The sequence below is a fragment of the Opisthocomus hoazin genome, chromosome 6 (assembly GCF_030867145.1).
Source record: "Opisthocomus hoazin isolate bOpiHoa1 chromosome 6, bOpiHoa1.hap1, whole genome shotgun sequence".
NCBI classification, from domain to species: domain Eukaryota; kingdom Metazoa; phylum Chordata; class Aves; order Opisthocomiformes; family Opisthocomidae; genus Opisthocomus; species Opisthocomus hoazin.
In genome coordinates this window covers 8,508,650-8,536,592 of record NC_134419.1, presented here as the reverse complement: position 1 = coordinate 8,536,592, position 27,943 = coordinate 8,508,650, and the positions used below count along the sequence as shown (strand labels likewise).

General features: G+C 35.1%; 1 protein-coding gene across 2 annotated transcripts in view; it reads right to left on the bottom strand.

Moving 5' to 3' along the window:
• LOC104334200 (AGBL carboxypeptidase 4) overlaps positions 1-27,943 on the bottom strand; it is a 1,001,604-nt gene that overhangs the window by 910,394 nt on the left and 63,267 nt on the right. For both annotated transcript variants that reach the window (XM_075424527.1, XM_075424528.1), the window contains one exon: positions 1,975-2,016. In XM_075424527.1, the coding sequence (XP_075280642.1) occupies positions 1,975-2,016 (42 nt within the window). The remainder of the gene's footprint in view (positions 1-1,974; positions 2,017-27,943) is intronic.

Sequence of the window (27,943 nt, the reverse complement as noted above, 5' to 3'; positions counted from 1 at the left end):
TGTCATTACATGTTTTTATTAAAAACTAGAATCTATTAGTAATAAACTTATGACACGGTATATGCCAATGGACCATCACTCTGTTTCACTTATTTAATTCACCTTAAAACGCTGACCAGAATGAACTGTCAAAATTCCCATTTGTTTGCTGGAACATGATTTCATCCTCTTCAGATATATTGTTTCTCTATTAAGATGAAGCAGGCTACACTACCTAAGACCAGGTATGGCCTAGTGTTACTCCAAACATTTTTTAAATTCTTCCAATATTCATGAGCAGTTCCAACATTTAAAACACAAATATACATGCTATCGAACTTTGGAATGCTCGTGGTTTAATTTTATTTTGTCCATTCTACTGACATTTTTTAAATTACTATCAAAAATTAAAATCGTTTTAACGTCTCTTTTTGTTCTTAGATTTTTATTTCCCTTTTTTGATAGTTAATCTATTTAGTTTCAGTCTGCTAGCTAACCTCAATGAAAGGTTAACACATTGCTAATTGAGATATACTGGATATTACTTTGAAGAGCAGAGGCACCTTTTATGGATGCTGGTATGAATTCAATAAAGCTGAATTAGCATGAAATAAGGCTAATTCAGTGCCTTCATATTTACCAATTGATTTCAAATTTTCTTCTTTAATGTTTATTTCTTTCATTCAGGAAAATAACTGTTTGTTATACAGTTTACTAAGCAACTTGTTTCAGCCCAGTAAAAGCACTAGAGATCTGTCATCTTCTGAACTGTGTATTACTAAGTCCTTCTATTCTCACCATATCTCACCTTTCTTCTCACCATATCACTATTCATACAGATTCAGAATTTTAAAACCCCTACAGCTGAATTTCATCTTGAAATCCGTTTAATGAATATGTTTTAGGTCTATTTCTAATCTGTTGACATTATGTATAAAATAACTGGTTGAAGTACAAAAGGAAACCAACTTTCTAATCATCTATATTTAGAGTATATACACAAGTACATTACGATTAAGTTATGTGACCTGTTTTAAGAATGACAAAATTCAGCTATGCATTTTTAAGAGGATGCAGAAGAAAATAGGCACTTAGAAGATAGGTGCATGGTACGAATCTATTATTAAACAGGTCCCAAGAAAAGATAAGCTTTCCTATATATGGATTCAGTTCTTATTTCTCAGTAATTTTATACAGGACAAATTTGTTTCATACACTAAAAATTATAATAGAAACATAAATTTTAATATAATAGGCCATATTTCAACAAATTCAATTTGCATTACCTCAGTGCAGGTGGTTATTTATTGCAGTGTATATACACATAATCTTGATGTTTTGAAGGTGACTCAGACTGGCTGAGTAAGTAAGCCAGGGACAGCCAGTGAAAGCATTTACTCAGCATCTAGAGTACATATTACAAGCTCAGCTCTGCATGAAGGGCAATTTGGACCATGAAGAAGCAGCAAACTGAATCAAGGACAAGAATAGTTTAATATTTCCAACCTCATGAACTGAGAAAAAAATTCCATTTTTAAAGGGAAAAAACTAAAGATAGAAACCTGGTTCATAAAAATAGTTCAGGTATAGCCTTTAGAATTTAGCATCATCCATAACGAAAGCCATTATTGTGTGGCTAAAAACATAACAGCTTGTGTTTTTTAGAAAATGATTTTAAGGCTAGTGGATTTGGTTTAGAATTTTCTTCTTTTTTTCCTTTCCTTTTCTTTTAAACAGAAAGCAATTAAATTTTATGCCACTGCAACTTAAAAACCTACATAACCTGGTAGCAGTCGGGAAAAAGAAAAGGAGAGAGAACTAAAAAGGTCTAACAGCAAAGAGAAAGAGAAGGAGGAAAAGGAAGGGTTTAAATCTAGAACAATTGATTGAAGGAAGATGAGTCCTGCAAACAGAGGGAAAGAAAAAGAAATAGGCATAAGAAACTTAAGGCAAAGGTATACATTTTGCTCCGAGTTGGACAAACACATATCTTACTGATTTTGACGTCCCTTTGGCAATGAGGCCCCCAAAAAGACTCTGTAAAAACAAATTTAAAAAATTCTACGTAACAGCAACATATTTACCCAAGAAACAGTATTCCCCAAATTTGATTCATTTTTAGTGACAGTTAAAAAATAATCTATCATGTTTACCTCACAATTATAGATTGCACATTTGCCTTACTTAACACTGAAAGAAAACTGAGTTACGTTAGTGCTTAAGTAAGATTGGTCCATTAATAATATTGTCCCAGTCTCCTTGGTCTGCCTGATATTGTTGATGTACCCTGCTACTCTACTGACAGTCTCATTTGTAATGCCTTGGCAGTAAGACCCATTTAAATCAATATATATACATATATGTACTCAAACTTCATCTGTCTGCCAACAGGTTAATTTAGATGCCCACAGTCCTAAGCATTTTATAGACTAATGTGTTCCTTCTACATTATATGCAACAAATACAAATATTTCTTCAGCTGACCTTCATTAAGTTGTTATAGTTCACCAAAAAAACCCACAATTTAGGTATATTACATCATCATAGTTATTATCTCAAATCTAATTAAAGAGAATCAGCACTAATGGTTCTAAATTGGAGGTGTCTATTTGTGCCAAAGAAATAATAGTTAAGAAACAGTAACATAAGTTAATAAATATTAATACCAGTATATATTAGGATATATGTACTATTTTACATGCATGTATATGGTACTTACAGAATACAGTATGTACTACTGTCGTCTTCTTATAATCAGTGAAACTGCAGTAAAGATATGGGTAGCCCTGGATACAAAGTAAAGAAGGAATCTGAGCACAGAATTTCCTTATTCCCTACTTTTGGGCTCACATGCCTAGCAGCGTTTTTTCAAGAGACTGATATGTTTTGATTACCTCAAATCTTGCCATACATCATGATTTTCAAATTTAGAAAATAATAAATGAAGCTTTTGATCAAATAAGACCAAGTACAGCCAGGATGATGCATATTCCTGCCTTTAACCAACAAAGCATACTCGCCATTTTCAACACAGACTCACATTGAAGTTGGGCACACTTAGTTAAGTGTGAGCTTAAATTCATTGCTGAGTGGGCCCCAATTTACATAGTTTAGAAGCACTGCTTCCAAACTTATCTTAATTCTGGACCTTCTTAGTTATCCTAAAAGCAAGTAGTTTTACTCAGCTACTTGCATAAATCAGGTTTCCACATGTGAATTAATAATCCCTATTATTATCATTTGTCAACAAGAGTATGTGAAACTATGCTAATTTGAATGCAAGTATAGCTGCACTATCCTGTTTGTACATATTTCATTGTGAATATTTTACATTTTTCTATACGCAAGCCAATTTTAATGCAAACTATTTAATTTCCCCTAGGTAACGAGAAGGTAAAGGAGGTAATCAAGATGTAAATCAAGACTCTGCTGTTTCCCTCCTAGTACACATGTAACATGAATTAAAGTGTGATTTAGCAAGCAAATAAGCATTGTTCTAAGGCAAATGACCTCAGATGCCATTTGCTTCATCCCACTACCATGCTGAAGAATCAGGTCTACCTTTTGCACTCTGCACAGGTTCTTGTCTAGTCTATGTTGCAGATATCTAGTGATGGACGCTGCAATTTTCCTAGGCAGGCCATTCTAGTGATTCACTGCCTTCACAGCTAAACCCCTTTACCTAATACCTATTCTGAATTCTCCTTCAGCAATTCCTATGTGCTACAACAGTTCAAGTCTGTTACTTACAGTCCCAATCACAAATGACAATGCATATTTGAAAACTGTTATATCTCGGTATTCTTTCCTAACAACATTAAGCTCTTCCATTTTTCCTTGCAGCTCACCTACTACATTTCTGATCATCCTCTTTGCTTTTCATTCCACTGCCTCCAGTTTCCTTGAACTGTGCAAAACAGGATACAGTTTGGCCTTACTCATGCTGTGAAGAGCTAAAAAATTACTCCACACGTATTGTAGGCTATGATTCTGCTTATACATCCCAGGATGCTCTTTCCCCTCTCCAAGTGTAAGACCATTTTGAATTCTATTTTTGTCTCTCGATAATCTTTCCTAGAATGGTGTCACCACATAGAAATTTAATTCTGCCATCTAAGTCTAATGAGGAACAGAACACCACAGAGTCCCCCCCAACACTTTTTTCACAGTTTTGACTGTGAACTATTAATAAACCCTCTCTGGATAGCTTTCAAAGCATTATTGTATCAGCCATAACATAACTTCATCTACACCTTACTTCCATGTTTTGTTAATGATAATATTATTAGTAACAGAGACAAAAGCCCTGCTAAGTCAAGATTACACAGCATCTACTATTTCTTCTCCAACCATAGAACTTGTAAAATATTTAAAACTGTACAGACTTTGCCGTTGAATTTATACCTCAGTTTCTATCAGATTTCACACAATTGTCGCACTTCAGAACTGTTTTATATAAAGACTGAAGTTAAACCACCTACCTCTTAACTATAAGAAAAACTTAAAAAGCATTCTAACGCTAACTTTCTTTCATTAAACAAAAAGAACCACATTGCTTTTACAGTTTACTGTGGGGAATCTTTCCTCTTCAGAGACAAACAGAAGATGTCTTGTAAGAACATAGATGGGGAAAAAATACTATCCCTAGTGCTTCAACATTCACTAAGATGTGTCAAGTTTAAATGCATCATAAAAAAAAAAGCTTCTTCCCTTACAGGGAATCAATTTGAAAAAGCACAGTCAAATGAGCATTTTGCAGAATATGACACAGTGCCTAGAATCTACAATGGAACAGAGTACTTTCCTTGAACATCAATTACAACAATGCACAAGTTACTTTGTCCAGAGAAGAAATAATGTTTATTAGCCATGTTCTGTTGCCTTATACAGTATCTTAGTGACCTAATGGTATTGCTTTAGCAACATTGTTGTTGGAGTAGAGATGGGCCCAAATTGAATTCAAATACCCTTGAGCTTCACTTAGCTGGGAAACAGGCTAGGACACAGTTGTTACACCGGGTCAAAGAGGAAAAAGGTAGAAGAGAGCTCAGAAGTGCTTGAGGGAAGAAAAGTGAAAATGAAATGGATTAAACTGTAAACAGAAAAGAGCAACCAAAAAGGATTATTTAAAAGGAAAATGCTGAAGAAGATAAAAGACAGGTACAAGAAGTATGAGTAAGCAACTATAAACTGTACAACTATGTTGCATCCCAGCCTCCTTATTTGCTACATGTATTTTGTGCTTGTGTAAGCAAATTGCTGTTCTATATATTTAACTCTACAGACTACGCAGAGTCTTCTTACCTCTGTATTGACTTCAGTGGGACTACTCGTATTACATAACGTATAGGCACAAATCTTTGCAGAAGCACAGCTTGCCAAAGTATGTCCTGAAAACAAACCCCGCAGGCACGTTAACTCTGCCTGGCAAGTCTTATGGATGCCCTCCATATTCAAAAGTAATTATTTGCCATTTCTAGGGAATCTCAGAAATAGTTAATTAAGGGAAATATTTTTTTCTTCTACTTTCTTTTAACAAATTAACCATGACAAGCATACGCTGTCTTCATTCTTCTGACCATATTGTCAATAAAATACTATTTAAAGAAATTCAAATAATTTTTTGATACTTCAAGCAAAGTGAGAAAAACATCTGTTAGGATCACTAATTTTGATCTTTTTTTTTTTTCTGTCAGGCCTAAGCATAGGTCTGCTTGTCCTCAGTTCAGAATTTCTGCTCAGTAACTTCTGCATTGCTCTGGCTGATGAAATTAGAATGGCCGGGTTGGGGAAAAAAAGACATTATAATAATTCAAGTTATAAACAAGCCAGCATCCTCAGAAATAACCCACTGTGTTAACCCATTTTCCTGAACTGTATATACTCTCCAGACATGACCCCGAAGTTTAAAAAGCTTTTCTTGTAATGATTATAAAATACTGAATAATTTCACTTCATAGGAGACCAAGTAAGGTGTAACCATTTAAGTTCTTCAGTTTTCTCTCCTATGTCCACAGCGTGAGAGGTGACTTCCCTGAGCCTTGATCCTCAGCTCTCCTTTGTCATGGTGGAATATCCCCTCTGAAGCCACTCTCCTCAAAAACATAGCCAAACCAATTACAATATTCAGCCAAAAGACTTTTTTTTTCTTTCTGGATGTATTGAGGTTTCTAAATGTTTCTAGCACACTTTATTTTGGTACATGCAGAAGGATGGAGGTTTCAACAATTCAAAGTTTTCTGTCATCTAAGGCTGATTAAGCCTGATCACCTAGACATTTTGAGAGGAGGGTAATTCAGATAGACCTAAGAATTCCTGTCAGGCAAAGGAAAGATATGATATGCAATATAATTATTGTTCACCCTCTTCTTTGGTGTTTGTTTAAAGTTATCTTTGGAACCAGATGTCCACAGAAATAGGTCAAGTGAACGGAAACAGAGTAAGATTTGGGGGTGGGGGGGGGGGCAGGGAGCAGGAGAGGAGCAGGGAGAAACCCTCCTGAACTCCTGAATTACAGAATTCCCTGTCCTGTGAACACTAGATAGCCTGGCATTGGCTTTACGTCTACGACCAAATATTATTTCATTTCTTCTAACAGTGCTGGACACATTAAGTGGAATGAAAATACTTCCTTACATATGCCTGTTTATACTTAAAGTAGTAATTGTACCAACTGCCTACAATATACAGACTAGTTACATATTCTCAGCTGCCATTCTACAGTTAACATTTGTAACTGGTATGTAGAAATGACCAGAAATAGCTCTTGCTCTGCCAGTAATTTTCACATCGAGATGGCTGGTCACGAGTGGTGTTCCTCAGGGCTCAGTACTGGGGCCAGTCTTGTTTTATCAATGATTTCGATGAGGGGACTGAGTGTTCCCTCAGTAAGTTTGCAGATGACATCAAGTGGGGGGGAAGTGTTGATCTGCTTGAGGATAGGAAGGCTCTGCAGAGGGATCTGGACAGACTGGAGTGTTGCGCCAAGGCCAACTCTATGAGTTTCAGCAAGGCCAAATGCAAGGTCCTGCACTTGGGTCACAACCACCCCATGAAACACTACAGGCTTGGGGAAGAGTGGCTGGAGAGCTGCCCAGCGGAAAAAGACCTTGGGGTGTTGGTTGGCAGCTGGCTGAACGTAAGCCAGCAGTGTGCCCAGGTGCCCAAGACAACCAACAGCATCCTGGCTTATATCAGGAATAGTGTGGCCAGCAGGAGCAGGGAGGTGATTGTGCCCCTGTACTCAGCCCTAGTGAGGCCAAACCTCGAGTACTGTGTTCTGTTTCAGGCCCCTTGCTGCAAGAAGGACATTGAGGTGCTGCAGCGTGTCCAGAGAAGGGCAACAAGACTGGTGAAGGGTCTGGAGGACAAGTCTGATGAGGAGTGGCTGAGGGAACTGGGGCTGTTTAGTCTGGAGAAGAGGAGGCTGAGGGGGGACCTTATTGCTCTCTACAACTCCCTGAAAGGAGGTTGTAGTGAGGCAGATGTTGGTCTCTTCTCCCAGCTAACTAGTGATAGGATGAGAGGCAATGGCCTCAAGTTGCATCAGGGAAGGTTTAGATTAGATGTTAGGAAAAAATTCTTTCTTGAAAGAGTGGTCAGGCATTGGAATAGGCTGTCCAGGGAGGTGGTGGAGTCACTATCCCTGGAGGTGTTCAAAAACATGTAGATATTGCACGTCAAGATATGGTTCAGTAGGCAGGGTGGTGTTGGGTGGATAGTTGAACTTGATGATCTTAGAGGTCTTTTCCAATTTATGATTCTATGATCTCAATCCACAATTATTTTGTGTGTACTTCCTCTTTCAGTATACCAGTCTTAGAGACTAATCTCTGGTGGCGGCAAAGACCTGGGATTTTAGGGGTATTCTTTTTCATGAGATATTTTCCACAAATATTGCTACCAATTGACAATATTCTGTGACAGTCACCCTGGAGCATACTGGGATTTTGAAAGAAGTTCTTGCTAAGTAAGTTAGAGACATGAAATACAAACATTTTGAAGAGTAAATTTTCTGTGCTTTCATTATTTGTTCTACACACTGATTATTTGAAAAGATGCAGTTCTCTGCTCCTATGTATTTACAAGCATGCATACAATTCAAATTAAACTACATACTATAAAAACAGAACCCTGTTTTTGTTGAGAATTTCATTCATTAGAATATCTTTTCCTTTTTTTTCCCCATCTTTTTGAGAACCAAATCTTCTGTAATTTTACATTTTATGTGCATGAGGTTTACACTGCATGAGGGAGCAGAAAGAGTGACTCTGAGATAGAAAGTCTTTTTCCTGTGAAATGGATGTGAATGATAGCATTGCAGAAGAATACTCAGACAAAAACAGACAGGCAACCAAGAGAGTATTACAAACATATGGTTGGAAGGCAGTTTCATCTCCCATTGTCCTGGACAAAGCCATCTTCTGGCAGAAATGCTGTAGGCTCTAACTCTAGACTGTGAAACACAGGAACTTAATTAAGCCTCACAAAATTGTCAGTTGTTTTATGAAAAGGTCTGTTTGACTGACATGTATTTTGAGCTTAACATTACAACTATAGTTGTTCACCATTACTAATGTGTGTGTTTAGCTGATGAAATTCAACCTACATTACGTAACCAGAGTAGGAAATCATAAGACAAGAAGCAAAAAACAAAATGCAGTCTAGTCGATACATTTAGTCAATACTTTGAAAAGAGTATCAGAAGCTTTAACGGTCACCAGTAATCAGAATCTTGACTTCATCTGCACCTTCAGAGAATACTATCTCCACCAGCAGTCCTTCTGGCATTACTAATTAAAGAATAATCTACTGATTTACCAACATCAGCTGGAATATAAAAGAATTCACATGAAACTGCTTTGGAATGAATAGTCCTACAATTGTAAAATCCCAGTTCACTAAACCATGATAACTTTAGTGCCATTTGGTGGAAAACACAATATCAATATCTGTAAAGACATTTAATATGCAAATGGTAATATAATTATATTTGAACATCTCTCCTTAAATTTTAGGTCAGGTAATATATATATGATCCAATACTTTGAGAGCACAAGAATTTTTTATAATTTCTTAAGGATACTGTATGGTCTCTGCCTGAAGATTAAAGGCTCAGTAAAGATGCCCAACTACATGAAAGCAAATATGTATTTCCATTTTCAAAAGTGTACCTATACAGCCACAATTCCTAAACAGAGACTGGAATATTTCTGGAATTGTATCAGCACAATATTAGTAGGAAGTTTTCCATCTTCTTTTACTAACCAAACAAGGAATAAAGGAATTAAAAAGAGACTGAAGCAATTTTATTTTTATTAAAACAGAATGGATGTTGTGGCTGAAGTTTTGTAGAAAATGCCAGACAGTTATAAACAGCTATTTTCTCTAGGAGAAAAAGACATAATGATACCCAATGGTTAGAAGCCGAAACTAGACAAATACACACAAGAAATAAGGAACATTCTGTTAATGAAGATAATTAGGAACTAAAACAACTTATTCAGCAACTGGGACAATTTCTTCACAATTTATGGATGTTAGGTAAAGAAAGCATCAGTCAGCTCTTGTAAGATAGGCTTTGCATTTATCTGTAATTGTAACTGTAATTTCTCTGTACTGGTTGCTCTCTGAATTCCTTTTTAGCACTGGTAACAAGAACTGGAGACCACAGGTCTTAGTGATGCCTTATATAATGACACTGATGTTACCTTCATGTAATATATTTAAGATCATTTTTATAAACACATCATATTGACATCTCACAGTGACAGCTGATCTGCTAATACACTCGACCATTTCTCATGCTTTGTATTTTGCAGTTAATGGTTTCCATTTTCCGACAGTTTCATGTTATCAACCACTAAATCTTACAGGTCACACTGTCATACCTTACTTCAATGGTACTGTTTAAATTCCCTATGGTCCTCTACCTCTATCTAGTCTGATCCTTGTCTTTAATGGCCATGCTTCCCACTATTGTTGAAATTTCATTGGTGCAATCCAATTACAACAAAACTACTAATGAAAATACCAAGACAGACCAGAAGCAGATGCAAGCTCTGTTCCACTGAAGAAACCGCTGAATTGTTGGTCTCAAGTTCTTCCTAACCCAAATAAAAGGAAACCTAAAATACCCAAAAAGAAGCAACAGAACGTAGGAATGCCACCATATTTTTATTCACAGATAAAGACCTGGGACACGAATTACACATCTTGCTTGAATGGTTGCCTGTGGTTGAAATTGTTTACTAAACCACAGAATTCTGTGTTATCACAGACTGACCAGGCACTTTTCCATAGTGTCCCTTCATAAAAGAGGGCACCCACATCTGCGTTCATACGAGGCAGAGGAATGGACAGAGAGAGAACAACCACACTGAAAAGTCTCTACAGGAATGAGGTGAGAAAATAAAACAAGCAGTCTACCGAGATCTAGAGAGTAAAGTCTGGGATTCCAGAATTGCCTCTTTCGAGCTTGACTAAGATAATCTGGTGCACTAGATATAACATTAACTAAGGCTCTCTCATCCTTGAGTCATGCACGTATATTATGGTTTGCAGGATCAGGATCATTTCATAAAATTCTTGCAATTTCAGAATATCACTGCGATATGTGGAGTTGAACTGAAAAATGTAACACTGTTTAGCAGTGGCAAATATGATGAACCTAAAAGCAACTAAATACAACAAGATAATGAGAAACAGATATCATAATATAATTTTTTGTAAAATAATATGTTTAGAGAAGTAAATGTTCAGAACAATAAAAGTAGTAAACCAATAATATATGTATTCCTTTAATAAAAGCAGAATGTGATGCTATATTTTGAGTAAATTGAAATGCAGTATGTAATTTGGTATTATTTCATCTTTTATCTAAATTTCTTTTAAAATTTTTAATTAATAAATATTTCTTATAAGATTACTTATGCAACATAGGACTGAAATGCAAGATTCACAAATCAGTTAATTGCATATTAAAAATTGCTTTACTTCTCATTACAAGAATCTTACAGGATTCTACAATCTCAACCTATAGTCTGCCCACTCTTTCTAAACCTTCTAAAACAAAAATTGGAAAAGTTCATGCATGAAGGCACTATTACTTACAATTCTGAAAAAATGAAGTCAGCTTGCACTCCACAAAATTCACTACATCAATATATTTGCAGGTATACAGTACAGGTCTATTTTTTGCAGTCAGTAGTCTGCACAGACAATCCTACAAAGGCATACATACTTCCTAACTTTTTATTATTTACCGGGAGTAGACTTATTTATCTTAAAATTAATCAAAGTACAAATCTCTACAGAATCAAAGACAGGACAGTATCACTGTCTGGGAATACATTTTTGCAGATATAAAGAAGCTCTCAAATTTGAAGAGAAATTTACTCTGTAATGTCATATATACCTTGGTAATTTGCATCATGAAACACAAGGAAAGCTAAATAATTTTTTTTTTACCATTGCAGGAAACCTTGTTTATTAGAATGGAAGAAGAGTTTCAAAAGGAATGCAATCTTGAAAAATAATATACCCTTCTCTTTTAAGTCATCAACAGTTTAAGTTCCGCAAAAACACTTGGTGTTTGTTTCTAAAATCTCCATTTTCCAGTTTTTAAATATATGGCAAACATTTTCTTTATGGTTTAATTTTCTTTTAAAGGCTTCTTATTTTTACACTCTTATGTTCTATCCAAACTGAAATGATGTTATTACCTTATATTCACATTTCTAAAATCTTTCAGTATCTGTGAAGTATTATTATCGTCATCGATATACAGCACTTTCAACTTAGTACAGCTTAAGAATGCAATTCAAGGTCTATTCCTCCCTCACAGCATTTATAAAATCACCAAATAAAATTAGAATTCTCACCAAACTGGCAGTTCTTTAATGAGCTGTTTCATCTTGATTGTAATTATTTTTTGTTTGTGTACGGTCAGTAATTTTTCATTCTATGTCCTGCAAATTATTTTAACTTTTTACATTTTCCCCTTTGGAAATCATAAATGTTTTCTGTTTTCACTTTGGAATTTTTTATGTACTACATGACTTATATCGGTTTATACCTATATAAAAATTTGAAGAAATAATTACTATTATGAAAACACCTAGTAAAGTGCTTTGTTGTGTTTTCTTAGCTGTTTTCTTATTGTTACTGTTGCTGCTTTTGTCTGCCACTTATTACAACAGGAACTTAATGATAGTTACACTTGTTCACCAAGAAGTGCATAAATCACTGTTGCCTACTGGTGCACCTTTCCTTACCGATACTTTCACTGTCTCTTTAAACTTTGTTCCATTCTTTTATAAAGCTTTCCAGGATGGTTAGCAAGGTTATTCTCTTACCCTTACTTTATTACTCTGTTTACAGGGTTTCATATTTTCTGGTACTTTCCTGACAGTTGGGGTTCTTTAAGGAAAAAAAAAATGCTAGCATACACTTCTGGATTTAAGTGTATCTTTCCAAAGATTCTACAAACAGTTTTACCAAAAACTCACACTCCTAACTCTGTCCTCTGCCTGAGGTACACAGTCTCTACACCTGTGCCTGGCCACGTACCTCACTGCCCTGGACCCTGACCCACGGCCTTGACTTTTCCACTTGTCGCCACGGACTTGTTCGGTAATTTAGACACTTGTCTGAACCCAGCGGCTGTCCCCAGGCCTGCCCTGCTCCCTTCATCAATGAGATCTCTGCTCTTGCCTCCCTTGGCATTCCCAGCTCCCAGCTCCTGAGCCCATAGGGAGCATTCCACTCTCATCACGCCCTAACTACTATTAAAATGCTACTGCTCGTGTTAGTGCTTTCTTTAGCTTTCTTTAGCTTTCTTTCATTATGAAAATCAGATTCTTATCTGTAAGTTCAGCTATAACATTAAATTCCGTTGGTCAAAATTTTGATTAAGTCCTTTATGCTGAAAATCCACCAACTCAGAAATTACAAGAATCTGCTTCCTGAAGAAATGATAGCCTGCAATAAAATCTATTTGTGCATTCCTGAAATATTCCTTTCTTCTAAATGGGAAGACTATAACCCTTACAGGATGCCTTGCACTCTGTTCATGCAGCAAAACTAGATCTTCCATTGACAAGCAGAGATCGGGTTGGCTAAAATTTTGAAAAGCCTGTGAATTTGAGGAAATTCCTGCAATTGCTGTTGCAAAAGAAATCTATTTTGCATTTAAATCATTAAATAACTATCACATTAAAGGAATTATTTAAAATAAAGAAAAATGTAGATATCCAATCATCTCAGTAGAATTGATTATCGCAGAACATTCATTTTTCACCACTGAAGTTATAGTTAAAATAATTAGTATTTTCCTTTGCAGCGCAGAATTGTGAAATTTCTGACCTCTACCACTAGCTTAAAAAAGACCCAAAAAAGCTGTAAAAAAAAAAAAAACCACAAACCAAACCACAACACCTGACAACATAATCATAAATACATTTATACCAAAATTAAAATTTCTCTTTCTAGTAATAGAACACAGGTGAAATTTAGCCAACCATTTTGGGCAGTCAAGTTTTTTTCCTTTAGCACATTTTTCATACACCCTTTCCCAAGCACACCATATAGACACATGAAACATTATATTGCATCCTGAAGCAACGGTATATATATTCACAAGGTTTAAACTCTTTAAACTATTTTCAGGACTAAAAATCTTAAGGTCATATAGCCTTCACAACTGCAGGGTAGGCAGAAGTGGCCAGTTTTGAGACTGTAGTATTCTACTTTTTGCGTTTCATGTCTCATATAATTAAAAAATAACTTTTCCTTGTCTAATACAGCAGCTAAACAAGCACTGCACTATTTATGTTTTCTATTCATGCATCTGCTATGGTATTCACCTTTGACTATCAATATTCTACTTATTAATCCATGACAAGCCGTTCACCATTGAACGGAAAATGCTGGCAGTCATTATAACGTTATCATGCTCAACCTTTTATGAGCAACTCAAGTCACCTTTCTGCACGAACAAAATAGCATTAGTGAACTGCATTGCACTACAGTGTAAAAAGAAAGAGATTTTCAGGACTTTTAGCAGAAGAATAATTGTTATTCCACAGATTTCCCATATTTGATAAAATTCCAGCTGAGTAATAGCCTGAAACTTGAAATAACACTTCTGTGGCAACCAGCCTTACCGTTCTATTCCTTCCAGTGCTTTACTGCTCAGGGGTTATTCAAGAAAAATAAGAAGCCACAGTTTATACACATTACCTTCTTATTTACATCCTATGATTTTGAGATTATAGTTGGTATTAATGGAAAAATGAATGTATTGATCCAACTAAAGTACATGTCTGGCATAGACAATTTGTACAGTCCTGACACTGTGTTTCAACCTTGAAGTAGAATTCTAGTGCTCTAAACTAGTTTAAGAAACTAGTTTAAGCTAGATTAAGAATGTTAGACCTGGAATTTTATGTGAGCGAGTAAATGTATATACACTAACTTGAACTAGCAGATTTGGGTGGCTATACGGATACTCTCAGAATAACATCACTCACTTTCAGATACAGGCTTTTTTGTGTAACATTTCTTGTTTTCAGTATTCTGGTATCTCCCTTAATTTCTACAGCATTTAGAAGTAATACTCATTATGAATTTATTTACTACTTCCAGTAAAAAAAAAAATGATAAAATAATCTGAAACTAAGAGTACGCGTACCAAGCAAGGAATGAGGATAATAGTCAAAGTACAACAATAGAAATAAAATTCAGACACCTGAAATCAGAGAAGTCAGATCCTGAGACTTGCACCAACCCTAGAATGAGGATATACTGCGCAAATCAGGCTTCTTACTGGAAAGAATTCACTGTGGAGTAAGAGTTTGTCCTCGAAATGGAGTAAGACAAGAGAAAAATTGTCTGCATACCAGGAACAAAGGTGGCAGGACACAGAATTGAGGGCAAAGAGAAGAACTCCACTGGATGTGGGGAAAATTCCACTCACTATTCTTCATGTCAGGGCAAATAACACTGCCTCTTCCTTGCAAGAAGGTATTGCAGAAAAATATATCAGACAAGAAAAAAATGTTTAAGATGACACAAGGGTGTTCTACAATGGAATTATTTTAGTCACCACAAGAAGGGTGGCAAAACATCAAAGATGACTGAAAGACTGGTATTTTGAGGAAAGTTTGGGGATTTTCAGTTACGGCGAGATATTCATAGACACGATATTGAATGCAGGAATGACACCAGTTGAGCTCTGAAAGTGCTAACTTTCTGACATCAAATAGCTGACAAAAAAGAGGTATCATTTCAAAACTGAGGCAGATGTGGTTTTGATGCATAGGAAGATCACGTAAACATGGATATAAGTGCTAAATGAACATCAGAAGTATGAATAACAATACTGATGGAAGCAGAAGTACAAAATCGATATAGTGAAATACATGTATTTTGTAAATGGATGTATTGCAGAACAGTGGTCATAAAAATACCTTAAGAAAAGTAATCATGAGTTACTTCCATTCAGAGTAAACAGAAAGATATGTGAAAACAGATTAGCAAACAACATCCTTTATTTAAAAAGGGCATATGATGAGAAGTTATGGAAAATAACTACTGAGGTCAACTTCACTGAAGAGCTTATCGGTTCAAATATTCAAAAAGACTTCCAATATCTTTAACTTAAAAGAGAAATAGCATCAGAAAGTTGCATCTGAAGTAAGAAGAAAAAAAAACTGAAAAGACTCAGACCGAATAAAAAAACCCCTCTCATTTCTTGTCATGTATGCTCAAGAAAAAGGGATTCAACTAGAAACAAGAAATGATGAATGCAGGTGCCATAAGCAGGAAAGAGGAGATTCCAAGGCCTGACTTTATTGTAAGGAAAAAGGAAATCTGGAAATGGATATGACCGTTCTCCATAAATACATAGGAGAAAGAAACAGTAGGGAGGCATAATTGCCAGTTAATCTTAATACTGACAAAAGAACAAATGGCTATGAAGTCGTTATAAATACATTTAGTTAAGAAATCAGAGGGCCTCTAACTTTCAGAGGACTAAAATCCAGAACAGGCTTGCTAAAGAAATATTTTATTTTAGAGGTTAGCTGGCTAAATTTAAGAATTTATGATTACAAAGAATTCCACTGTCTACAATAGAAACTCTTTTCCCATCCAGCATTGTACTACTTCTGTATATTTGATGACAGGGCAGGATGGTGGAGGGATGTTCAACACTTGACCAATAAGTAAGTTCTCATTATGTCCCACTTTCTCTACTTTCTCAAATTTTGACACCTTTTAAAAATCAAAATCTCCAGTTGCACTTCTTTTTGTTCATCACTAATTTCATTCAGCTTGAAATGAATTGATACAATATTCTCCTCCACAGTTAGCACTTTTTTATTTGATGTATATCAGTGCAGTCTATAATCCCATAAATCTTCTTTTGATTCAGTAGCAAGACAATGTTCCTTTATAGAAATGGCAAATATTTTTTCCTATCTTATCTTACTGTTGGGTAGTAGAATCTCTCATGGAGGCAAAGCAACCACTTACTGTTCAATAAGCCTAACCAAATCACAGATCTAATGCTGGGTTTCTCTAGGGACAAGAAAAACAATCCTGCAAAAAGAAAAATTAACAAGCATTTCTTTTTCCATGCAGTTAGCAGTCAAAATAGAGAAAAAATATTTTGTTGGTTATGTAAATTTAAGTACAAAAGCCATGCTATTTTGACTCTATAATATGGTTTATCTTAAACAAAATGGAAGCCATCATCAATGTCTGTTGTTTTTAAAGAAGCACATTGTGCAACACAGATAGAAGACACCTTTGCATATCACATTGCTTACAGCTGTTACACTGTACCTTAAATGTATGTAGCAATTAACACCCTGGCACCTAAAGTCAAAATGATCTCATTTTCTGCATTGAGAATTTCTTTCCAGATAAAGAACAGTTACCAAAACACTGTTAGAAATGTGTTTTCTACCCTGATCTGCAGATTGAATATTAGAAGCGATGCTCAGCCTCTCAGAAAGAAACCATTATCTAGTCATTAACTTTTCTTTTACCCTTCCTCTCTTCTTAAAAACCAAAGTGTAAATGAAACTGTTTAAGATACTACATTGCATACAACTAACTAAATGCTTATGCCCACACGAATGAGTAAATAGGAAGGTGAAACATAGTCATGTTCATTTACAGTTTCATTTCTGACATCAAGTGCTGAGTCTGCTCATTCACCCTTTTATGGGCAAGCACCAATTTTTAATTAATTCACTCAATTAGGGAGTACAGGATGAGAAACGTAAGTCAAATTGTTTAACACATTCATAGCAATTATATTTTAAAACAAGAGAAAGACAGTGACTATGCATCTTATTTAAGTCCTACAGGAATATCATTAACTTGGAAAAATATTCCTCATCTTTAGAGACAAGCAGAAACAACAGTTATTTAAAAAAGAAAAAATGGAGCATTGCAAGTACCACAGTACACGTAATATAAATAGGGATAGTGTCAATTAGGCGGGATTATTAATACACTAGCAACAGTGTCTGTAGACATTGTTGAACAATTCTGTTTCAGTATAAAAGTCAGATTTCATTTTTCAAATTTTTTTTTGGCTCTCCACAACTGTTTCTGCAATGCACGTATGCGTGTGTTTGCTCCTCAATATCATGATATTTCAAAGAATTTTGTCGTTTCCTGTGTTAAGTACAACCTATCCAGAATGTCAAGCATTAATCTTCAGAAAGATGCACATAAGCTGAGCATGCAAAAATGGGCAAACACACTGCTCAAACTGCAGGACTTGCTATGTTTACAAAAGGAAGCTTTTATACACACTCATCTAAATCTGAGTGGGCAGCCCTGGGAACCTGACCAACATATTTCTAAGCTTTTAAATGCATTTGCAGTATAGGCAATAATGATACATTTATTTAATAGGCTAGTGTATTGAAACGATTGACAATTTCAGCAATAAACATATTTATTTTTCACTCACACTATTCACTACAAATATATCCAAAACATTCTTCCATGGACTCTACTGAGTGGTCAAATTCTTGCAATCATTGTCTGATGGGAAAATTTACTTCGTACCCTGACCTTCGTTATAAATATTTAATGCTGTTTAATCTCAATGAAAATTTGCATAACACTGAGCTTCAATTACAGTTTGAGACTCTTTTCATCATTTGATATACATCCACGACCCTTTTAATCAGAATAAGGTGTTTTCAGAGAGTGGACAATATAAGTGCCTAGAATTCTTGAGCATGTACAAAGCAAATCTTAAGTAAGATAAAGGTGTAAAAATATTTTAGAATAGTTTCTAAATAAAAAATTAAGTTATCAAGGTGGAAGCCTTCCTATATTTCTGCATTTTGTCTGTGACTACACTTCTTTTTCTCCAGTAAAGCATAATTTTACATTAGTCTCCTTCCGCTTGGGTTACATGTTCAAGACATACATAAAAATACAATAAAAAGGGGAAATGCACTTCATTTACAGTTCAGTGCTGATGGATGTATCATCCACACTGCTCAAGCTGGAAGCACTAACTGTTTCCGAGTGAGACCATTAGTGTATACTGTGTATACCAGCTTTTCTCTTACCTGTGAAGCCACTGTATCTTGTGTCACTGGCATTGGAGAGAGTATTATGAAAAAAGCACTGGCTTTAACTGGATGTCTCTATCAACACCTCACTGCCTAAAATAGTTAACATGAAGCTATATTTGAAAGTGAAGGCCAATAACAATATTTTTTCTTAATGTGTTCACAAAAACATGGTGCGGTGGGCTGATTCTCACTACACCAGCAAAGAATCAGGGTAGCCACAACACAGAAGTTGGTGTGTGTGGACAATATAAGACAGTATAAAGAACTGAAGTAATTGATTCTCATCTTCTATAAACTTTGAAATTTTGTTCGTATAAATAGAAAATAGAATGTATACAAATATGTTTAAAAATACCTGCTTATTGTATAATGCTGTGATATATAATTCTTTAATTCTTTAACAGCCAAAACAGAATAAAGAAAGTAGTTTGCTTCCTAACTTTTCACAGATAAAATGCTGGCAGGGAAGGAAATATCCATGAGAGTCATTAACAATAACCCAAAATTTCTTTCAATTAAAAAAAATGTTGTTGAAAACTTTTGATAACCACATTTTCAAAAACAAAGATTAAACTAAAAACACTTTTGTGGCAATATTTTTAAGTACTACACAAAATCTCTTCAAATGGAACCGCATACTTCTTTAAGAATAGGAGATACAGTTGTGACCATTTTCTAACGTAACACATCTTTACCTTTTTATAAAGAAGACTTTTTTTTTGTCTGTAAAACTTAGGATTCTTATTTTTTTATCATGAAAAAATGTACAGAAATTAAGGTGACCACAGCAAGTGCTTTTTGATTATTCTCTTTACTCCAGATATTATTCATATTTTTTCCAAGTGAATTGCTCAATATTGGTAATAAAATTTAAAAAAAAAAAATCAACAAACCTAACAGAACAATGAATCCTGAATAAATGTCTACTTTTCCCCAACAGATTTAGAAAGATGCAATAAACATGCAGGATATTTCAAGTGCCCCTGATCAGGTAAGCTTCTAACACAAGGATAGGATACGTAATGCACAGGCTGTCTTAGTATAAATATATGATTTCAGCAATGATGGACCTCGTTTGTATTGAAGACTACAGTGGCTGACATAAAAGCAAGACTACAGAACAATTTTTGAAAATACAAACTCTTATGTGGAAAGTTATATTCAGGCTGTACCTTAGTATTCTTGCAGCCGAGAACACTGAAAGCAAAAGTCACATAAGCTTGCCTTTCTATATTACCATTGCATTTCAGTCTTGACAATGAGATCCCTGCTCTAACTGCCTTAATTTTCACTTTTAAAAGGCAAAATGTTGTATGTTATGTGAGGTCTGACCAAGTAGACGCTCAGAAGAGAACGCCAGATGTTTTTTCATTTTTGAAATAACATTATCAACAGCTGCATTTTTATACCCAAATAAAATGTTAAATTAACATAGCTTATTTCCACATGTTGATCTAAGTATGTGTGTATACCAACGCATACACTGTAGCTTTGGATAATTAAAATACCCCTCTTAAGCGAGCTATGAATAAAAGCTTTAGGAGAGCAGTATGATTTATCCTCTAAACAACTTCAGATAGTTAGAGGGAAGAGAAAAACAAAGATATAGAAATGATAAAATGCTTTTTGCTGTGATACTTCACTAGAAATGAAGATTATAAAGGGCAAGAAATATCCAGTCAGGACAAAAGGCTCTTTAAATCTTTTAAATCTTTTTTTGTGCTTGTGATTACAGGTTGAAATGATTGATTTTCCTCTATGACAATATCTTAAATTGTGTGTCACACAGTCAAAATTTAAAGCTTGATAAGTCCACAGTACAATTTTAAAATCATTCAAAGCAGTTCAAAATTTAATTAAGAAAAACATTAGACCAATTAAGACTAAACGGTAGTATAAAATATTAAGGTAAAACATGTATTAGCATGACATTTGCATTTTTATGAAGTATGAATCACAAAGAAATAAAAACTGTTGCTAAATTTCAGTTAAGTCCCTTTTAAAAATCTTGTTTCCATGGCAATGCTGAGAGTAAGTTTTCAGAGGATGTAAGATATGGATTTTTTTTTATTTAAAAAAAAAAAAAAAAAGAAACAGTTTAAATGAGAAATAGCAACATCATGGCCTCTTTTCAATTTTCTAATATGTCTGAGAGGCACAGAAAATAAGTCACCAAGACATCAATGCCAGGATGAATACAGGACAGACCCCTACTTATTCTACTGTTTTGCAGCATGCTTCTAAATAAGCACATTCTCTAGTATCATTCTGCTGCAAACACGCTAATTGTCAGACAACAGTATTATTGCAATCTGAAGGTCTAGTAGTGCCCATTCAATCAGGAAAGCTTAATAACAACACTCATTATCGAGATGAGCTGAAATACCGCTACAAAGGCTACCTATGACAAAAGTAACCAAGTGATTCTTCTTTTACATTCCAGATCTAAGAAAAGTGGTTCAAGTCTCTAATGAGTAATCAGGGATTGAGGTTTCCAGGCTACAAAAATCCTGTTGTGGCAAAAAAGGCAGAAACCTAACACCCAAATCAATACTGTATTACTCTCTCCACAGGCAAGAGCTACTGGGTCAGGAAAATCATGAAAAATTCATAGTGAAGGTGGTCAAGTCATCCATAAGATACAGAAAATAATGCTATATCTAAAGATCCCTTGAGCAATCGAAGACATTTTATAGATTTCACCATGGATAAGTGCTGGTTTGTTTCATCTATGTACCTTAATATTGTTTCTCTCTTATTTCTAACAGAAAATGAGGATGCTTTGGTCTGTATTCACCGTCTTTCTTATTTACTTTACTAATTTCTCAGTCTTTGTGCTCCACTGTTGCAATAGCCACACATGGGATAATTCCCAGTCATTCCTTCTAGTAGGAAAACTGGATAACACATCTTGGAGGAGCCCTCCATACAAATTACTCAGCAGGGGTAAGCATAATTCTGGCAAACAGAAAAAGTTAAAAAAATGTCCTACTCCTTTCTGTGGCATCACTTCTCCAAAGGGGCACAAGCAACAGGCCTTCATCCTTTATAAAGTGTGAAGACTCAACAATAAAAAAAGATACAACTGTATTTCATACAAGGGTAATAGAAGGAAAACAAGTATTTAAACAACCACATGTGGAAAAGCCAAACAAGCAAAGATTTGTGCATGATTAATAACCCAGTTTATACATCTTCATTCTTTCTTCAGCATCAAATTCACATCTAAAAAAGCAACAGTAAAAAAAGTAAAATGGCAAAGAAGGTCCCCCTGCACAGTATATATTAAAGTAAATAGTAAAAAGGAACTCTAACAACAGCAAGAAATGGTAGAAATCTACTGCCAGATAAAACAACATGTCACTTTTTAAAGCTTCATAAACACTTTTGAAAATTCTGCAAAGCTACATTCCTCCACAATGCACAGAAATCCAAAGCTTTCCAGTAGGATGAGCTGGGCACAGTTACTCCACACCTGTACAAGATTTAAACATCCTGTGATTCAAGACACTCTGTGAAAAATAGATGTAGTCATGATTAAATCTGTTATGCCAGAATAAGATAAATGATGTTAGAAAAGACCCTGCCCCTCTCTGCCATTGATGAAAAAGAGACAAATTAAGGATGGAAACCACTGGTCCATTCCATCAATTGTCTGTATGATGTCATGTTATCTCCTGTTCAGTATTAGCAATCTCTATCTAGTGAGGTATTTAATAAATGTTTTTTATTGTATTAAAAAAATACTGTTCACCTGTGAATGTAATTGTCCAAGTACATTGCCTCTCCACGTACACATTAGACTCAATCATCCCCAAGTTCTTGGAATAATGTAGAAAACCATGAACACATGAGCAAGACATGTTCTCTCTTAGATTTAAATGTGTTGGACACTTACCTAGAACATTTATAAATATCACTGATCTGATTACATAATGCCAGTGAAAGACTCAGAAAGTAATACCTTCGATCAGGTGTGTTTCAGCTTTTTTTTTTTTTTAATTTATGACAACTAGGGAAGAATATCAGGAGCTAAAAGGCGGAAAAAAATTCTTTTGGACTTCAGTGGGAAACGTAGAAAAAAACATATACCTAGCTAAAGCTGTACAGAATATGAGATATAGCGAGTCAGAAATGCCTACAAGTTGAATCTCTCTACTACCGTAGTATCCAAATATACTCATTAGACACAACATGCCAAGGTTCTAAGTGGTTCCTTTTTCTGAAGTGAGATGGTCTCTCAGCACTAACTGCATATTCCAAGTGCTGAATGACTTCCAAAAACAAAAACATTTTCTAGTTTTTTTTATATTCTTGCTCTGGTAATGAAACTGGCTATGCAAAGTTGTCACCTTCTTAATCGTAGATCAGTCCCTTTTGAATTCTTACTTCCAAGAAAAATCAGAATCTACCATTTCTTGCTTCCTCCACAGAGAACACCGTAGGCATCCACATTTAGGAATCACCAGCAGAATTCCCCTCCAAGTTTCACATTCCCATCAGTGAAGCATGAGCCCAAGCTTGACTTCTCTGTCTCCAAGTTAGACCACACTGGCTCTTAGAACACACAAAAGTAAATTCTTAGAGATGGCAAACTTAGTCATAGAATCATAGAAAGTTTTGGGTCAGAAGGGATCCCTAGAGGTCATCTAGTCCAACCCCCCCGCAGCGAGCAGGGACACCGCTAACTAGACCAGGTTGCTCAGAGCCCCATCCAACCTGGTCTTGAATGTTTCCAGGGATGAGGCCTCCACTGCCTCTCCGGGCAACCCGTTCCAGTGTTTCACCATCCTCATTGTAAAGAATTTCTTCCTTATATCCAGCTTAAATAATAATAGTACTAGTCTATAGTACTTTACCATCTTAACAGAATGGCAGGTTCTCCTGTTTCTGGTTTTTATGATAGATGTAGCATATCTTTTTAGATTTACTCTGTAAAAACTGTCTAGTATTTTCTGCTCATCACATTTAGTTAGACAATAAAAATTGTGGATGTGGGACCATCTTTGTCTTCCTTGCTTGTGCTGCAGTTGAGCCCTGGTTCTTGACATTGCTGTCTCCACTATTCTAGTGACTAGCATGAATCTCGCAGGATATATCAGTTGTCCCCTCAGGCCATGTCCGGATTTAAATGTTTTTGGTTTTCATCTAAAAAGACTTTCAGCTGCGAAAGCAGTAAAAGGCACATCCAAGACACCCAGTGTAAAACCAAAATATACGAAGTAGGAAGATTTTCCATATACAGTGAATAATATTTTTTTAATTAGAAAAGCATTTTAAGTATTCAAGCACATATCCAGAATATAATTCTTAGAACTAAGCTATGAACATCAGTTATAAGGAAGCCATCAGTACGTGTCTTTATACTTCGATATTTCTGTCACTTGTGCCTCACGTTACTTGTGTTAAGGCACCTGTCATATTTACGGAATCAGAGAACTCATATCTGGGAGGATCACAGTAGAAAAGTACTGCATTTACAGGCGGCGACTCCCCTGTGTCTTCTCAGAACGGACATAGGAACATGACCCCAGAGAGCTGGGATCTAAACAGGAATAGAAAGAACCTGTCTCTCCTAGTTTCTTTAATAAAAACAATAAAGAGAAAAACAAAGATACTTGCTTTGAAATGCTTCATAATGCTCAGATATTTGCAGCATATACTACAATTATGCCACTGTCGTGTATTGTCCCATTATCACTGCAGGAAGCTCTGATGTTTTATGCAATCTCATTTGAAAGTAGTTGAGAGAATGTTTAGATACTGGTGCAAGGGAATATAAGGGCCAATTTGCCAAGGTGCTAATACTACTGAAATCTCACTAAAGTCAATGGAAACTCGGGTTATTTTGCACTTCTCAGAAAATGTTTAAAAATAGTGAGTCCATAACAGGGACCTTGTGAAATCACTTGTGGCACCTGTATTCCCCTAGCAAGTATATATCAGTGCAGAAAGCAAAGCAGGTTATTATGAAGTAAAGAGGTGAAATCAGCTGCAAGGAAAAACTAAATTATTATTAGCATCATGTAGTACGATCAGGCGGTATGTATTTGGGATATGTGTCAATATCATAGAAGACAATGCACTTTAATACATGTCACCACTATACTGCTGGATGAAAAGTAGCGGTCAACCAGATTTACAAACGATTATATTTGAACACTAGATTAGAATATTTAAGCTTTTTTTTGGACATTACATTGAACATTCAATGTATTAAGGTTTTCAAAGAAATGTTTCCCAAATTTAATGTTATGACTTTCAGAAAATGGCAGTTTTCTGAAGATTGACACAGTGTCATGAAAGACCACATTTCTGGGGTTTCCACTGTTTCACTACATATGGATTAACCTCTTAAGTGAACATCGAAAAATGTTACCTTGGACAGATGAGAGTACTAGAAAATCTGTATCTTTGTGAAGCTCAGTGAGAACTGAGCAATTGAAAGTACCATTGCACGGCTCAGCGAGAGCCATGCACAGGGCTGAAGCATCCATTTTTCACAGGGTTCTCCACTGCTATCAGCTGCAGAGTAAGCTAGTTTGGGGCAAGGGAACATCGTTGTGCCTGGTCTGACTACCTCATCGAGAACTTTCTACTTACATTGCTTAGGTCACAGGTTCTCTGGCTTAACATATTGGCAAGAGTAGCACAAAACACTGCCAATTGGTTTATTTTAATTTACGGGTATTTATTGTTTATTAGCAGTAACATGGTTATTGGTGCAGTAGACAAATTTTTTTATTTTTGTTCTTACACACATTTCTCCCCACAGAAGTTCTCTGAAATACTTTGTTCTTCTAATTGCATGCAGATACAAAATATAACAGTTTCATTAGAAAAGAATGAATGATTGGGAAGGAGTACGCAAATTTAAACAAACAAAATCCATGTGACTTACACAATGATAAGTATAGTCTAGGAGAATATTAAAAACTTTGCATCTGTTCTTGTTAATTATACCCTTCATCTTCAAAAACAGACAAAAATGAATGAAAAATATTCTGCATTTTTCACATATATAGTACTTCTTTTAATAAATAATCTTCGGGTTTAGTAGAATACATTTTACAACCTGATAAACATTATGTTACATTGGAAAGTAAAATGGCTGTATCGTTTACTATGCTTCCATCATTTAATATAGTATCTGTAACAGCCTGCACGTTCTCACAATATTCTAACTTTACATTACTACAAAACACAATTTTATAAATTGTAAAGGTCTGTACAAACAGGAATGTATTTTAATACAGAAAACTTGACACTATCACTGCACTTTTCTTCAAAAATATTCATTCCTTCCTTTGACGTTTTTTTGGCTTACACAACAGGGTGCCAAACATTTGTGACAGCTTACAATAGAAAAACAATATTGCTTTTAGTTAACAATGTTAGCTATGAATATATATTGACAGCGTTTTCACTGCAGATTTGCTGCCAACATAATACAAAGCAAATAGCATTCAATATGTTGGAACACTCAGGGGAATTAGAGTTTCAAAAACAAATTTATGGCATTAGGTGCTGAATGCTAAATCTAATGAAAATGCAAATTCAGAAGTATCTCCGACACATACAAAGGAATACAGTTTGGCAAAGTGATAAAATTAAGATTGTTTAAGTCAGGAGAAAATTATGTTAAAATGCCTCTGCTTGTTTGGCTTTTTATTAATCTTTGTGGTAAATCTGGCTTTATATTTTTCCCCAAAGCCTTTCTGCTTTGTTTCCTTGAAGTACATCAGAGAGAGATCATAAAAAAATCCAAATTCCAAATGCTCCCAAAAGTCTTGAGAGAACACATACATAGGTGTATCATTTGAATATTTGTAACTTTACTACTAACCATATACAACCACAAGCATCACTGTTCCCTTGAAAGAACAGAAGCTGAGATTTGCTTCCAAGTCTGTATGTTTATTATTATCATCTACAGAACAAGCAAAGTAATGGATAGAAATGATGATTTAAATCTTATTAAAATACAGTAATGTACAGCAATGTTGTAGTGTCATCTCCTATGTCTTAAAACATATTTGTTAAACCAAACATTTATTGACAGTACCTTATAAGTGACATGACATTAATAGTTTTTACACCATTTACAAAACAAATTAACTTGAGTTAATAATATCACACTGACAAGAAAGCAAAAATTGTTCAAATTTTGTAGCTGTTGAATATAATTTGTTATGAATTCTTAAATGAACTTGATATTATCACTCATCTATATCAAGTAGTTCAACACCAATATCTAACAGTGCTTCTCGGAAAACATAAGAATACTATGTAAGTTTTAAAATAACTTCTTTAATTTCTACTCACATGACCAGTACCAGTTGGAAATACAACTGATCTACAAGGATGAGCATTACTTTCTAGTATATTATGGCTGTTTTCTTTCTTAATTTCTGACATGGGATATTGCATTTACCTTTGTCACATGTTGTGTCACATATTTTTAGCTCTCACTTTCACATAAGAATGACTGTATTTATTTATTGTATTTCTTATATAAAAGTCCATGGGTTTTTTGCAAACTAGACTCACTACATAAGTGACCGTGACTAGCAGAACTGGAAGGTGAAAGATAGTAGTAATCAAAATGTTTGCAACTGCATGGATTTTCTTTGTTTTAATTAATTTGGGTTTAACTAAAACCTCTGATAACTATTTGGCAAAAACACTTGCTCTGTCAGATACTCATATTGTGCAAAGTTCTTTCCAAGTAATCCAAGAATTTTCTCTTACTCTTTAATCCCCTCGTAAATGCTCAAAAAACAGAAGTGGCTAAGATTCAACAATCATGATATGCTCTCAGATAGATATGAAATTGTATAGTTTGTGAAAACAAACTCTTCATAGGTTACCCTCCAGTCTAACTGAATTGTTGAAATGTATTTGTACCTTCTAAATAACCGGGGGGGGGGGGGGGGGGGGGGGGGAGGGAATACCTTATTTGTAGAAAAATATTTGTATTTAACCACTCAAGTGTAAAATTAGTATAATCCATTACTATCAAACCCACTACTGCATTCAGCAATTTATGAATTTCAGGTTTATTAGAAAAGCTGAATGGAACATATTTTAGGATTAAGCTTGGCCATCACACACAGTTTACTACAAGACTCATACTACTTGCATTATAGAATAGTCTAAGCTGCAAAATTATGCAGTACTTCCCACTATGGCAAGAGAGCCACAACTCTGCATTTAAATCTGCAAAGAAAAATCAGGAAATGCAAAGCTTCACTCTCTGCTAAGCTATGAATTTGAAAACATACTTTCTAGCACATCAAGCACAATATGGACCTGTATACTATAAGCTTCAAAGGAGTTAGTTTTTTAAAAAA